Source organism: Ochotona curzoniae, unplaced genomic scaffold, assembly GCF_017591425.1.
Source record: "Ochotona curzoniae isolate NIBS_2020 unplaced genomic scaffold, NIBS_Ocur_1.0 scaffold_3890, whole genome shotgun sequence".
NCBI classification, from domain to species: Eukaryota; Metazoa; Chordata; class Mammalia; order Lagomorpha; family Ochotonidae; genus Ochotona; species Ochotona curzoniae.
The window spans coordinates 28440482-28457229 of record NW_024467115.1 but is presented as its reverse complement, the minus strand read 5'-3'; the positions used below and the strand labels follow the sequence as shown (position 1 = coordinate 28457229).

General features: G+C 42.9%; 1 protein-coding gene across 4 annotated transcripts in view; it reads right to left on the bottom strand.

The window, feature by feature from the left end:
* TAB2 (TGF-beta activated kinase 1 (MAP3K7) binding protein 2) overlaps positions 1–16748 on the bottom strand; it is a 92812-nt gene that overhangs the window by 23673 nt on the left and 52391 nt on the right. For all 4 annotated transcript variants that reach the window (XM_040965272.1, XM_040965273.1, XM_040965275.1 and 1 more), the window contains 2 exons: positions 10847–11037; positions 177–1674 (listed from right to left, as the gene is read on the bottom strand). In XM_040965272.1, the coding sequence (XP_040821206.1) occupies positions 177–1674; positions 10847–10948 (1600 nt within the window). In that variant the 5' untranslated portion in view covers positions 10949–11037. The remainder of the gene's footprint in view (positions 1–176; positions 1675–10846; positions 11038–16748) is intronic.

The following is a 16748-nucleotide window of genomic DNA, read 5'->3' as shown; positions in this document are numbered from 1 at the left end:
ATAGCAAAACCAAAATTTAAATTTATATAAATACTCTCAAATGTTAAGATGACATTATTTGGAGCAACACTTAAAAGATGAAATAATCGTGTCAATATCCATTTCTGCAGTGAAATCAAACGTATCCCAAAAAATTCCAGTGGGCAAAGCTACCCCCACTTGAGTGTTAACATTACCTTGTGTGTAGGCAGCATCGTCTGATCCCATACTCAACTTCCGGGCTTCACTTAATCTATCCACATGTGCTAAAGTAGGGTCCGTGAGGTGCTGGATATTCTCTGTTTCTACATAATGATCAGGATGATTTAGAAGATTGGTAAGTTCAAAGGTCGGGGAGACAACCCCTGGTGAGACCGCAGGGGGCTTATTGGGAGAAACTGTGATTTTGAAAGTGTATTTTGTATTGGGTTGAGTGACCACCACTCGAGGAGAAGTCGCAGAATTACTGCCTATGGCTCGACTTTTGGGAGGGTGGTGATGGATAAAAGCAGGCCCCATGCTCACTTGGCCAGACATGTTCCTGGAGGCAGCAGAGCCCCCCGAGTTTGTAGATATGAAGAGTGTGGGCTGATTCCGCATCATCTGTTCATCTCCTGTGGTGGCATTCGCTGAAATATAGAGCTTAGGTTGGCTACGGGATATCACCTCGTCAGTATTTGGAGGACTGGCAGCTATGTAAACAGTGGGCTGGTTTCTATTTAAAGTCTGGCTGTTGACCGAAGAGGAACTGGTGGAGGTTCGAGGTCCAGAAGAACGCAATTTTGAAGAACTGTTTCTTTGTGGTGGTTCAAGTTTGATTTCAATCTGGTTTTTTCGAGGTCCTGTTGAAATATTCTGAATGTTATATTGGCTATGGGCAGAAGACTGTGAGCTACCAGATGAATGAATCGTGGGTGGCTGAGGGGTGGTAGGTGAACTGATGGGCATATAGACATGAGAGGTCTGGTGGCCTTGCTGATTTGACGGTTGGGCTGAGGTATGTGGCAGAGGATTAGATGCAGGATAAGTAGTCCAGGGACCAGGCTGTGAAGGTTGATAGACTTGTTGAGGGTTCATGGGATTAAACTGAGACACCCAGCCAGAATGCTGTTGTGTCTGCCGAGTTGTACCACTAGGAGTTGTAATGTAAGGCCTTATATAGATAGAATTTCCCTGTGGACTGTTAAGTACAGGTGGAGGTACACCATGTATGTGCAAAGACGTAGGAGTATTACGACCAGTCTGGATATTTGGGGCCAAAGTCACCATGATGGGATTAAATCTTGGAGTCTGTTGAGAAAGGTTAGATGCTCCTTTGCTGCCTAAGTGAAATCCAAGATGTGGTGTGGAATTGGAAGCACCAGAAGTACTGGACATGCCAAAAACATTAAAGCCTTGAGGAACTTGTGCTGGTGCTGTCTGTGGCTCCTGTTGAAACAGTTCATTGTTGGACTGACCACCTTGAAGTTGTCCATCACTAATGCTGTGTGTTAGAGTCCTACTTCCATTCATTCTAGTTCCTTCTCTTCCATGGTAAATGTTCTGTGACTGCAAGTCTAAGTTGAGAGAAGTCATGTGATTGCGTAGACCAGAGATGCCAGAATCATCCGAGAAGTTCAAGTCTCCTTCACCATACAGATACCTTGTACTCTCCTGAGAGAGAATGGCACAGCAGGCATCCAGGTTATTATTATTCTATAAAACAGAACAAAAACAATTCCATATTAACAATCAAAAGCTAATACTTTACTACCAGCACTGCAAACACATCATGTAACTAACAACTGATTGTTTAATAGAATTGTAACAGGTATTTTGAAGCTTTCTATTTGAGAATTATTCTTTATGCAAATGGCTGAACTAAAACATCCTCACTACCAATGTGTGAAAAAGCTGTGACTAATAACTAGAAGTGAATCAAATGGACTGTTTTCAGACCTAATAAAATGGACTTATATAAACACAGTGAAAGTATAGCCTAATTAAAAGCACAATTTTAATGTGAAACAAAATAATTCAACTAAGCATGTAATTAAACATTTTTTTTTAAAAGTTAAACAACATAATTTAACATTTCTCAAACTACTTGGAAGAAAATATTTTATCAATGCTTAAACTTCTTCTAAACAAGTGACACTTTTAAAAGCTAATTTGTAACACTTAAATTGAAAAAGTTCTAAAATTCACACCAAAGTTATCTCAACTTCTCAGGTGCTTCATTTAAGCTTGAGTCAAGTATCTATTGATTTGTAAACTATAACTTTAGGAGAGAGTGCCTCCAGAGGAACTGAGTTTATAGCTCGGCCTTTGATAGCACCATGAATGTCTATTTCAGAGAGATGAGGACAGAAAAAATCAGGCTGCTTTAAAATAATCTGCAAAGGAGACTAACCACTAGTCAAATTATCCTTAAAAATATTTACTGAGGGCTCAACACGATAGCCTAGTGGCTAAAATCCTCTTTTTGCATCCTCCAGGATCCCATATGGGTGCTGGTTTGTATCCTGGCTGCTCCACTTCCCATTCAGCTCCCTGCCTGAGGCCTGGAAAAACAGCAGAGGACGGCCCACAGCCTTGGGACCCTGCACTCGCGTGTGGGAGACCCGGAAAGAAGTTTCTGGCTTTGGATTGGCACAGCTTCAGCTGTTGCAGCTGCTTGGGGAGTGAACCATCGGATGGAAGCTCTTCCTCTCTGTCTCTCCTCCTCTCTGTATATCTGCCTTTCCAACAGCAACAACAACAAAAAGAAAACAAATCTTAACAAAAATATTTACTCAACACTTACCGCATCACATGGTTTCAGTACCTGGAAGGCTCAACAGAACCTTCCCCTTCAGGAGCCTGCAATTCCACTGGGGAGACAAGCTAGGTTTTTTTTTTTAAAGTATTATCATCACTGTGTGTGACAAATGAGAAACAGTAGGGGAGTTCAACAGTGTTAGTATTGTAGGCTACTATGAAAGATGCACAGGTTATTATAGGACTTGGGCAGGGAAAAATAATCCTTGGTGAAGTCAAAACTAATGGAACATAATGGTGAGAATAAGAAAGAGCATGTTCCAAACAGGTGACTGGAGGAGACTGAGCTAAATTCAAGATTTACATTAGAAGTAGTGTGAAACAAATTGCTGCAAAGGCAGACTGAAATTAAACAATGAAAGATTTTTAAAACATAAGTTACAGCACACTTTGGACTTCTACTGAGTGTCGATAAACATAGAAGCGAAGGCACAAAAGGTACTTTGGGAAGATGATCCTGCTGACATGATACATTAACTATAAGAAAGCTAAACCTGTAGCTTGTACTAAGGAACTAGTCTACTGAGTATAATATCGGAGGATGGGATGGGGAGGGAAGATGGGAAGGGAGGAATGGAAGGGGGAGGGATGAGTTCCTAGTGTACAAAATTGCATTGTAAGAAATAAAAAATAAATAAAAAGATGAAAGGCCCCAGGCTATAAGCAACTGCCTTGGTTGCCTTGTACCTAGGTTAGTGTCACATTCTAGGCGAGTGGAAGAAAAGCAGCCAATAGCTGGTAGATATTTCTGGGCCTGGTCAATGCTACTTGTGTGTGAACTGTATCAGTGTGCCAGCATAGCTACCTTTACTTTTTGTCGCTGGGCTGGGGACATGCCACCCCATCCCACAGGCATACTGCCCTGCCGCGTGGTGGGGGTTGTGGGAAAGGGGTCTGGGAACCTGTTGGAGTAGGAGACACTAAGGGTATGTTTGAGAGGTGAGGAGTGACATCTGGGGGCTTCCACAGACCTGGCTACTACACTCCCAGGTAAGTGAAGGAAGTGAGGTGGGGTGGTTTAAAGGAGGGAAATCAGAAGGCATATCTGGGTCAGGCCATGCACCTGCCCTTGTGGGAGACCTGGCCTGAGCTGAGCAGCACTGGCCACTGGTACACAAGAAAGTTAGGACTCGGGGGCAAGCCTGGAAGGACTAGACTGCAGGACCAGTGTAGCATCGTCAGAAGGTGGGCCATGTTGCGTTGTGCGGCAGTACCCACTGCAACACAAAAGAACTGGATCTGGGGGCAGATTTTGTAGTGGATTTGTGGGCTCACTTCTGTAGGAATGCAGCACTCACCAGTTTGAGTGACAGAGCGGGGTCTGACAGGTCAAGCCAGGCTGAGAAGCCAGGCTGAACCAGGCTGCAGCAACCTCCAGCATATGCAAAGGCCAGGACTGAGGGAAGACCATGCCAAGTGGGGCCACAGCACCCACTAGCACACATGAAGATATGGAGCTGAGGGTAGGACTGGTAGGGGAGCATGGGGAACTCTCTTGTTAAGCTGCAGCTCCTGCTGGGGTGCATGGGAGCCAGGATTTGGGGGTGGGCTGGGCCAGGTCAGGCCGGGCCAGGCTGTAGTAGTTGTTGGCACATGCCATGTCAGGCAGGGATAGGCTGCAATATCTACAAGTGAGAGCTGAGACTGGGGGTGCGCCATGCTTGGCTGGGCTAAAGCATCCACTGGTTGGGTAACAGGGCTAGTAGAATTCCTCTGCAAAGTTGTAGCTAGGTGAGCACATGCGCTGGAACTTGAAAACTTGAAGCAGGTTAGGCCAGACCATGCAAGGCTGCAGCACCTGTTGGCATACATGTGGGCTGGGTCTGGGGACAGGCTAGGCTGGGCCAGTCTACAGCATACATTGGCACAAGTAACAGCCAGGATAGGGTACAGACCAGGCAAGGCTAGGATACTGTACCTACTGGCAACAGCTGGGATTGGGGTGAGCTGGGCTGAAGCACCTACTGAAACATGCAAGACCCGGGGCTGGGAGTAAGCCTGGCAGGGAAATTTCCCGGGACTCCCCTGCTGGGATGCTGCTTCTACTAGTGAGCATGAGAGCTGGGACTGGGGGCATGCTTGTCCGGGCAAGGCTACAATACCTGTCAGCATTTGGGCTCAGTCTAGGGGCAGCCAGGCTGGGCTAGTCTGCTACACCTGCTAATACTTGCGAGAACCAAGAATGGGTGCAGACTGGTCCAGCTAGGCCACAGTACCTGATGGCAAATAGTAGGACTGGGTGTAGGTCATGTTGGGCTAGACAGTAATAACCCCTGGCGAGTACAAGATGCTTGGCTGGGAATGGGCTTGGCAGGGGAACTGTGGGGACTCCCTTGCTAGGCTGCAATTCCCACTGGTGAACATGAGAGCCAGGGCTGGGCGTGGGTCAGGCTGAAAGGGGTGGTAGCACTTACCAGCATATGCGCAGACTGGGTCTGAGGGTGGGTTGACCTGAGGTAAGTGATAACTATCCACAGGTGGGTGTGTCTGAGAGCTGGATGGGATGTGGGCTGGGTCAGGTTAGGCTGCAGCACAAGCTGGCATGTGCAAAAAACCGGGGCTGTGGGCAGGCTGGTGGGAGTTACTGGGTGTCACTCTGAGTCGCTGTGGCACCTGTTGATGTGTGTGAGGATCAGGTCTGTGGTGGGCTGGGCTGTAGCACTCATAGATTCAAGTAAGAGATGAGGCTAGGGATGGAAGTGATCAGGCAGCTGCATCCACGGATGGATTGGTGCAGGTGATGGATTGAACCTGTCCCTGAACTAGCAGGCACAGAAAAGAGTCAAGTCTGAGGACACTCCAGATGAAGTTTCTTCAGTGACTCTCCAACTAGGTGGCTGGATTCAATCCCTGGTCACCCTGGAAAACCACAGAACGTGTGGTGCAACCTTGGAGTGCATGTGTCAACACCGGGCCTCCTCAGTTTCTCATGTTTGTGCAGTGGTCAGCATGTCCAGATGCACATGGGGGCATGACAGCCAGCTCCTCTAGGCCAGCAGAGGACGTCAAGTGCCTCATCAGAAGACGGAAAAAAGAACAGGTTGGAAAACTCTTTGCAACATATTTCTGGGCCTGGGAATGTGCTAAGATGGACTTGGTCACCAAAATACTTTGGAAAAATTTTCTCAGCCCGGGTGCAATGAATGCAACATCTTAGAACTATCAAAACTACTCAAGTAACATCCTTGGAACATTCCTCTCGACACCAGGGTCTCTACAGCGTCATCAAATGACGTCCCTCATCCTTGAGTGCTGATGTAGTCTGACATCGAGGAGTGGTCCCTCTGAGCTCACAGGAGAAACAAAGATCTGAAACATTTGTTCTACCCACCTTCTTCCATACCTCAACTTTTCCTACTTTAATTAGAGGCCCACATGGGTGTGTACCCCTCTCAACTATGTAAGCACTATTTAAAACAAAGTTAAAAATCAATAAAAGAAAAAGTATAGCAGCAACAACAAAAAAAATGAAAGGAACAGAAAAGCTTTTGATAAGGCACCCAGTAGAAGACATGAAAAAATGAATGTCTGATAATGGGAATACAACACATTGACTACAACATAATTTGGAGATAAAACAGAAAAAACTTAAAGAGGCCTAGAGGATTAGTTGCTTGACAGAAAGTGCACAGTTATAGATATGAGTAATCAAATGAAAACATCAGCAGGCAGTTTCATGCCAGATAAAATCATATTAGAAAGAAGTGGATAAAAAGGTACTTGAGGTTTTGTTAAGAAATGACAGTTCGGGCCTGGCACAGTAGCCTAGTGGCTGAAGTTCTTGCCTCGAATGTGTTGGGATCCCAGATGGGTGCCGCTTTGTGCTCCAACCACCTCATGTCCCATCCAGCTCCCTGCCTGTGGCCTGGGAAAGCAGTCAAGGACGGCCCAAAGCCTTGGGACTGTACCCGTGTGGGAACCTGGAGGAAGGTCCTGGCTCCTGGCTTTGGATGGGCTCAGCTGCAGCTGTTGTGGTCACTTGGGGAGTGAATCATCAGACAGAAGTTCTTCCTCTCTGTCTCTCCTCCTCTCTGTATATCTGACTTTCCAATAAAAATAAATAAATCTTAAAAAAACAAAGGAAGAGATGACAGTCTACACTGTTTGAACAGGAATACAAAAGAAAAGGGTAGCAAAGTTTGGTTTCATTTGTTCCACAAGCATAAAGTTAATTTTTTTTTCTTGCTATAAAAATCCTTTAATTCTACTCAGAGGTATGAAATGGTAATCATATAACTCTTTCAAATAAAATTGAGATATATTCTTTACTCATAATAATTAATCTTACCATTTGCCATATCTAATAGATGCTGTTTGCTAATTTGTCATTTCTAGTCAATTTCTAGTCTAGTCAATTTCTCTCCCTTCTAAACCAAAACTCAGAGACCCCCACCTTTCTTTCATCTTCTCTGTCATCATTCCCAAATTAAAACGAATATTCCTATCACAGCCAACTCACACTACTTGTGAAAGCTCAGTACTTGGGCTGTTGCCATGGTGTGGCCAGCTAAGCCTCCACCTGTGGTGCCAGAGCAGATCTGGGTTCTTGCTGATGGCCTGGGATGGCAGTGGAGGATGCACCAAATCCTTGGGTCCATGTACCCATATGGGGGAAGGAAGAGGATCCTGGCTCCTGGCCTCGAACTACCCAATTCCAACCCTGAGGCCATCTGGGGAAGTTTTATTTATTTTTAATTCCCCATCCTTATCTGTTTTAGAGAGATTTTTAAAGTTGGTGTCCTAGCAAGCTCCCACACAGTCTATTATAATACACTTGTGTATTTTAGTACTTGAGGTGTTTCAACCAATTGTGGGCATCACTTCCCATCTTTAGGTGAGTGGGAACAGCTTCAAGTTGGCAAGAACCAAGCAGTCTCTCCCAGCTTCCTCCTTGTTGAGCAGACAAGATGTCTAAGCTCATCTTGAACATTTTCTACTCCACTCCCAGAACCAGTGAAGCCCTGATTATTTTTGTTGGGAAACAGCAGAACACTCTTTAAGTGTATGAGAAAAATAACATACAAATTTCTGAAATAATTGTTTTTTTCCTTCTCTAATATTGCTACTGCTATCACAATCATTTGAGTGAACACATAGTAATTTTGCAAATAGCTGGGATATGATGTGGCATTTGAATATATATGCACAGCATGTAAGTATCAGATCAGTGTAGCTGGACTATCCGTCACCCAGGCATATGTCATTCCCTGTGTGGGGAAAATCCTCTACCAGCTATTGTGAAATAGCATCATGTGTGTGAATAGTGCCACAAATCTGTACTCTCTTCAAAGCCACACACACACACACACACACACACACACACACAAGCTTGCATCATTATTTCCAGTTTCTCCAAACTCTTATCTACACAGAAATTATAGCTATCAACACACAACCTATGTCCACGCTTTTCAAACTCTGGTTCCTTCAACCTAACATTTTTCTTCTTTTTCTCTTATTTTCCTTAAAGATTTATTTTCATTGGAAAGTCAGATATACAGAGAGGAGGAGAGACAGAAAAGATCTTCCGTCTGTTGATTCACTCCCCATATGGCCACAACAGCTGGAGCTACGCCAATCTGAAGCTAGGAGCCTAGTCTCTTCCAGGTCTCCCACACAGGTATAGGGTCCCAAGGCCTTGGGCTGTCCTTGACTGCTTTCCCAGGCCACAAGAAGGGAGCTGGAAGAAAAGTGGGGTCACTGGGATTAGAACTGACCCCCATATGGGACCCCAGCACATCCAAGATGAAGACTTAGCCACTGCACTGCACTTACGTTTTTTTAACATTCATTAAACAAACAGAATGGACTACGTTGTAGACCTCAATGTCTAGTGGAAGAGATTAATATGCACACAAATATTAAGCAGCAGGCAGGTGTTACAATAGGAATACAGATAAGAACACAGATGGAGACTACGGGAGGCTTCAGCAATGTCTCACACCAAACCAACAACACTAAAACACATTATGTGGGAAAGATTTTTTTTTTTGAGAGTGAGAAGAGGGACAAAGAGAAAGAATGAAAAAGAGTGAGAAGTACTTTCTGCTGGTTTATTCCCCAATGTTGGCAATGATCTGGGCTGGGCTAGGCTCTAGCTGAGAGCTGTGTGTGGCTGAAGTCTTTGCCTTGCATATGCCGGGGTTTCATATGGGCGCTGGTTCTAATCCCGACAGCCCGCTCCCTATCAAGCTCCCTGCTTGTGGCTTGGGAAAGCAGTAGAGGATGGTCCAAAGCCTTGGGGCCCCGCACCACTGTGGGAGATCTGGAACAGGCTCCTGGCTCCTGGCTTCAGACCAGCTCAGCTCTGGCCATTATGGCTATTTGGGGAGTGAATCAGCAGACAGAAGATCTTCCTCTCTGTCGCTCCTCCTCTCTGTGCAGCTGACTTTCCAATAAAATCACACACACACACACATACACACACACACACACATATATAGCATGGCTTGCTCCTTTACTAGTTTCTTAAAAAGTCCTCAACCCCTATCTCCTGAGGATGTCTCAAGGGAAAAGGAAAGAAGCCCATTCAACCAAGAAAGGGAAAAGGCTGTTAACAACTAAGAGATGTTTAACGATAAGCAGAGGTAGTTGATGTGCTTTTGTAATTTAAAATACTGCCTAAAAACTGGGAACATACACTAATTGTATCATGGAGGAGCCCATCCCGTTCCTTCCTTGGTATATTTCTCATTAAAAGAGCTAAAAAGATGTACATTATCTTGAAGCCTAGAAGAACTAGTAACTCACTTTTAAAAAGTATTGCAAACCAAAAAGATTTCATTTTGGTTATCACTTGGTTTCAGAAGCATGTTAATGAATTTTTTTTTTTTTTTGAAATAAAACCAGCTTAAGGTACTGAAGGTAATACAAATGAGTATGCAAAGGAAATCCAAAACCATGTATTTAGTAATTTACACAGATCAAAACAATTTTAAAAAAGACATTTGTTGAGACATCTCAGTCTTAACTTTTCCTATTTGGCCTAGTCCTTCCTGCCCAGCACTGCTAACTGTCTTTATTAATCTTCCAGTATTTCTTTAAGCAAACTGGGAAAACAGGCATCGATCTGTATATTTACCCCCTCTGTCCTTTCCATAAACATTGCTCTGCATGTTATTTTCTTAATGTATTCTGAAGATCATACTGCATAAGTACATTAGAGTTCTTCTTTACTTCCTTGAAGATACTCTGAGTAATTGTAAAAGAGGCTTTGTATCTTACTCTGAGTTAAGGTACTTTAAAATCTTTAATAAAACATCTACCATGTTTTACAGGAAATGTCTTGGACAGTTCTACCAATATGAAGTCTATGAAATCTTACTGAAAAACCTATATAGGATTTTTCTGTTAGTTTTTCAATGACCCACTAAGCATACTTAGGATGATTTTACTATAAAACCCATTTATTTGAAAAGTTAGAAAGGGACAATTTGACTTATGAGGGAGACTAGCTTTCTCTTTTCTGTCTTTTCCTCTTTAACTTTCTTTAAATTCTGACTCCTCCCTTACTATCTGTTTTCCTTTTCTTGGCTGCTGCTTTCAGATTCTACACAGACAAATGTGAAATACTGATTTGTTGCCAGATAATTATCACGGGCCTTCTACTGTTACTCCTGTTAGTACTGGCTGTTGCCATTTTGCTGAGCACTCATTTCAAATCAGGTATCCTACTGGCTGTTGTACAATTATTACCAAATTTAACTTCTGTAAGGCTTTGTATTACCATTGTACAGCTGAGTAGTAACTGCCAAAGCATGACCTCAAGTTTTTTTTTTTTATCACCAACACATATGTTTGTAAGAAAAGGAGGGGGAAATAGCTAATCAGTATGGATTCTCAGTCAATGCTGTCCATTCAGACATTTTAATCCTTACATTTACACTCCAAAGCAGGTGTCACCCGCATTCAGATGGCGTCAGAGAGCTGCAAGACTGCCAAACACCGAAGCTCATCTATTCATCATAGCATACTGATGCCAACAAGAAGTTAACTTAAGAGTTTCCATCCAAAGTTTACAAAAAGATGAGGTTTGTACTAATAAATTGAGAAATGATTGTATACTGACCTGTAACATACACCTGGATACAACAACTTCAGGTACTTCAGGGAATTTTTGTCGCAGGTCATGTAAAACCTGAAAATCAATTTGGTGGCTTCCTTGGGCCATTCGTATATTGCCTGATCAGGATTATCTGTACAGTAGGCAATTCTAGGCCTCAGTGGAAAAAGTACTCATCTCTTCTGTCCAAGCATTTTCTGTGAAAGAAAGAAAGGGAAAAAAAGGTAATGAGAACTAATCACAGAATGGAAACTGCTGTGGATTTATAATTTCAGTACAAAGGAGTATGCACTTCAGTACTTAACACTTATAAACCGCAAAAACATCGTTTAGGTCTATAATGCATTCCGGTACAACTTCCACCCCAACTCCTAAGTATCCATATGCTCTTTAATGGCTGAGTCAAAAGGCATTTAAATAAGAAACCATGGTCAATGTTCTTTATACTCACTATAAAGAGGGGAAAGTAAATAATTTTATTACTTAAAATTCTTAAAGTTGGACACTAAAAAACTTGGTTTTATAAATAACCGTACACTTTGCTAAAGTTTATTGCTCTTTAGCCCAATTCAGATGATATTTTGCTCTGTTTTCCAGATATACATCATCCTTTGGGCATATTAATTTTTTATAGTTTCTCAGGTGATTCTAATATGCAGTCAAAGTTGAGAACTGCCACCTTGCTTTTATTTTTAGTGCTCCAAAGGTAAACCACGTTTAATCTTCAACACCTCTTTGAGATACATTAAATTTCAACAGAACATTCAAATATTTAAAATTAAGTTATTTGACCAAAAAGCACACTTTAATTTAGGAGAAATGACAAGACAACAATATCTTTAAAACTATTCTTATTTGTAATTACAAATTATATTTTATTTGCATCTTTTCTAACACAAGCATATAAAATTATAAATCTGTAAATTCTGTGAATATAGGAGTTAGGTTTGGGTAAACATTACTGTGTACCAGCATGTTGTAAGACGGCCTCCAGCGTAACAGATAGCAAAACATTTTCATGTAGGTTTATTATGTTACGGCTTCTAAGCCCTTGACAGAATAAAAGCTCATTTAGATAGTAAGCATTCGAGTTGTTTATTATTACTTGGTTTCAAATTTTACTCCACTCTTTCATCCATGTCTCTGGCTATTATATGTCACTGACAAAAATCAACGCCAAGCCAAATCATTTGCACTATAGCTTTCCCTAAATTTTAGCTCTTGAAGCAGTGATCCTACAAATGGGCTGCTGTACAAAGAGAAATGCTGGAAATTATACCAAGCCACTTATCTGGAGACAAGTTCCTGCGTTCTCTCCAAGTACCAGCCCATTTTCTCACCATAGGCCAGAACTCTGAAAAGGGTTATTTCCCCATGAAGTGTTTTCACGTCCATCCTCCTAATCTACTTCAGCACACTTTACCAAGTTTCACCGTGTTTTACCAAGTTTCCCTGAAATCACATGACGGAGCTTCAGGCAGTGAAAGCCACTGGAGTTCCCAGTTCTCATGTTCCCAGACATACTGCAGGTTCCGACCCATTCGACCACTCCTTCATGCCTGAAACACTGTCCCCACTTGCTTTCTGATATTTATATTCTTCCTGGTTTTCTCTGCCCACTGCGGCAGCTTCTCAGGTTCCTCTGCTGGGCTTGCTTCCTTTTCTGGACATCTGCATGTTGGTGGGCTAATTGAGTTCAGACCTAGGATTTCTAACAAACTAGAAACTAACATTTCTCTTGGTCATTTCATACGCTGCTGCAAATGGCATCTGTATTGTGAGGTTTGGCAAAATTATCTGCAACCCTAACATTTTCTTGAATTTCAAACTAATATATCCAACTGCTTGTCTGACATCTTTTTGGCGTCTTATACTCACTTCTCACTTCCAACTTGACTTACAAAATTGTATTCTTAACTTGCCCCAACCCAAACTAACCTTTTGCATTTCACTAAATGGTGCCCCTATTTACGCAGCTGGTCCTTCTCTTACTCAACCTTGAATATTCCGCCAAGTCTGACTATATCTCAAATACTAACTACACTTTGACATTTGCTACTCCTCTTGTTTAAGATACCATTGTAATTCACCTACAGGACAACTACAAAAGGTCTCTAACTGATCCTTTCCCTACCTTCATTCTTTGTTCCAGCAATACCCTGGGGCTGGTCCCAAGCCCCAGTCACTTCTCCAGTGGATGATCCTTACGAAAAGTCTATCAGAGGCAATTGCTCTCCTGCTCAAAACTACATCACCAGATCCCTGGCTAACTACTATCTTTTAAATTCCATCTGCTGCCACTACCATTGTCCTTTAGTTCACATACTCTTCTGGTGATTTCTACAAGGAGCCAATATCATTTTTATCTTAAAGCTTTTGGACTTAACTTCTGCCTGGACCACTTTCCCCTCAGACACTTGTATTAAGATCTCTGATCAGATATCACTTCCTCAAAGGTACCTTCCCAACCACAACCAATCCCTCCATCTAAAACAATGCCACACCTCTGTACTTCCCCTGCCATCTTATCATATCCTCTTGCTGCTTTTCTTTCATAGCATCTGTCACTACCTTTTCCTTAATCATTTCCTTTTCCTTATTCATTGCCTATCCCCAACACTTGGCTTCACATGATCAGGACTTTAAAAAAGTTTTTAAAGGGACAGAGGGGTGGAGACAGTGAGGGAGAGAGAGAAACTAAGAGAGAAGGTTTCTATGTGCCCATTCACAATGTACATGGCCACAAAACCCAGGCTGGGCGGAAGCTGAAGCAGGGAGATTGGAACTCAATCCGTCTCCCACCTGGGTGAGCAGGAACCCGATCCCGTAAGCTATCATGGTTGCTGCTGCTGTGGCTGCAGCTGGAGTGAGGGGCCACAAGCAGGTGTGGAACCCAGGTGCTCTGACATGGTTCATGCATCTTCATGAACCATGAGGTCAAACACCTGACCAGTTCAAGGACTTTGAGATCCACTGCTCTCTCTAGAAGCCTCATTTTTGACTCATCAAAGATGCAATATATTTGTTGGATGAGATGAAAGATTTACATTTTGCCTTTTTCATGTTACTTTGCTTGAAAAACACATTTCAAATAATCAAAAACCTGAAAAACAGAATAATTTGTATATAACCTGAAGGAGAAACAAACCCTCGGTCTGAAGAATACCTCTGTTACTTTAAAAAAGCACAAATCATGAAAACACCTAGTTCCATTATTAAGACATATATGTGGAAATATATTACCACACTTGTTTGCTATTATGTTTCCTTCTAAAAAATTATTTCTCAGGTAGACTTACAGAGCAAAGGGAGAGACAAAGAGATCTTCCATCTACTCGTCATGCCCCAAATGGCTGCAATGGCCAAGGCTGGATCAAAACCAGGAATTTCGTCACGGTCTAACATGTGGGTGGTAGGGAATCATGTGCTTTTCCGAGGCAAGTTAGTAGGGAACTGGATTAAAAGTGGAGATGCTGGGACTTGAACCAGTGCACACATGGAAGACAAGGATTAAAGTCAGTCCAAACTGCCCAAATGCTACAGTGCCAGGCTCATTAGCTTGCTTTTCTAATAATGATTCTCAAGTAAAAACTACTCAACATATAATTTTCTTTTAAGTGTTTCACTTCATGTAAATGTAGAGTTGTTCTTACTAGACAATAACAACTTGATGCAGAAACAGAAAAGGAAGGGAGGAGGAGACAGGAGCCCAGCACCTGGAAGAACACCACGAGTGACTTTTCATCTGCTAATGCTTTTGGCCGCATGGCGATTACCAGTTGGTTTGGGTAGTTAAAACATATAGAATACCTGTAGCTTTACAAGCCAGATCAACCAGGGACAGATTTTGGTATGACCACAATAGCTGAAGGCTAGTGAGAAAATTACAGAAAGACAAGAACTAGAGGAAGTCTTTAGTTTTGTGAATTTATACACACATCTCTGAACTATACATATGTAGACTCATTCCAAGCAACTAGGCCAAGGTTAAAATAACTGAGCTGATATTTCTGAGTCTGTAGTTTGAGTTCGGTCAAGTTAACTGTTCAGTAAAACAAAACATCAATACTCATGGAGGCAGGAAAGTTTCACTGAGGAATAAAATGGAAAGAGCCTCTACATGCCATTCATAGTGTACAGAACACAACCCAGAACCACTACACATATGAGCAACTGATTGATACTCAGCAGGAACGGGAGTCACCGGCAACCAGGCCCAAGTTGATTCAGCTGCTACAACTAACACATTAACACTTTAAAGTAGCTATTCAACTATAAGGGCAAATATGCATGCATTCTCATCAAGCAAACAGAATCTATATAAACAACCAAATGGAAATTCAGAAACTGAAAAAGTGGGGGGGGGGGTGGACCTCCAGCCACCGCATGGTGGCTGGGGGGCCTGGGTCAGTGGTGTTTCATGCCTGGTTCTCACACGGCGGCTACTGCGCACGTGGGGAGCTGCCACCAGGCGGCCAGTGCACCATTTGGCGCTAGGCTCCACCTACTGGCCATCTGGCCAGGGAGCTCCGGGATTCTGGTTCTTTGATTGCTGCTTAGATAGCTCCAGGCTGAACCCTCAGGGCTTTGGGGAGGTGAATCAATCCTAAAGACTCCCAATGACAGCAAATCTTCCTCAGATGAACCTGTAATTAATACGGTGTCAACCCATGTGTTTTGAAAAATTGTAAAACTTAATATACTTTCAAAATCTTGTGCTACTTAGAAATGGGGTGGGAGAGCAAAGAAATCTTCCATCTCCTTTGAATGTGTGAGGAAGCTGTGTAGTGTAACCTATCAAGAACATAACAAGTAACTTATAGACAATAGATTCAAAACAGCATTAGACAACAGTAAAACTACAAAGACTTACGGGGGAATGAAGAGCAATTCTGACAACCTATTAACAAGAGGTCATATGCCCAAAGCATGGGAGGCCTCCAGAGTGGAGCAGGGGGACAGGAGGAGGCTTGTATCCCAACCCTGGAGACTCACGGATCCCCACCAAGGACTATCAGTAAGGGCACCAAGGACTATACCCCAACTGCCAAAGAGAATTCAGAGGATATTCAGAGGATATTCTAACACCCCCCCCCCCACTTTGGACCTACCATAGTGGATGGAAGACACCCGAATCCTTCCTCGTAGGATCCAAGGTCATCGGAAAAACTGCCAGGAACCCTGAGCGGTCCTCAGAATCTGAACAGTAAACTTCCTTCGGAACTAGGGAGAGGAGCTTTCTCTGGTCCTTACTTAGTTCCAACTTTGGGTCCCTACCCTCTCTGCAATGACCATCAGGGCCGCTCCAGAACCCCCCACCCCCCAAACACACACACACACACACACACACACACACACACACACACACACACTCTCTCTCTCTCTCTTTCTCTCACAAATTAGAATAGATAGGCAGAGAACAACAAGGAAAGCTTGGTCAGCATGGACTCATACATACCTTACTAGATAGGACACAAAGATTAAGTACTCCTCACCAAGGTATTGAAGATTTCTCTGCACACCTCTCCTAAAACTGTTTTGTACCTCAATTGTTGAAATGTCATTGAAGTAGTCACAGGTTGTTGCTAAGAAATTGCATTTAATTTTAACATATTGTTTACTATGTCAATTAATTCCATAACGTTATATGTTGTTGCTGATGTTATGTTGGGGCTTTTAATTGATCAGGATTTTACTCTGTTGGCTCTACCTTCAGACCAGAGAGGGTCTCCCCAAGAAGCTGTTGAACTTATCTGGACAATAAGATGCTGTACTCTATGCTTTGTATATGCTTGCAATGAAGGAATCTCAACTGAACTTGAACTGTGGTCACACAACAATGGGGAGGAATCCATCATGGGGGGAGGGTTAGGGAAGGGGTGGGGGGAAACCCAGTACCTATAAAACT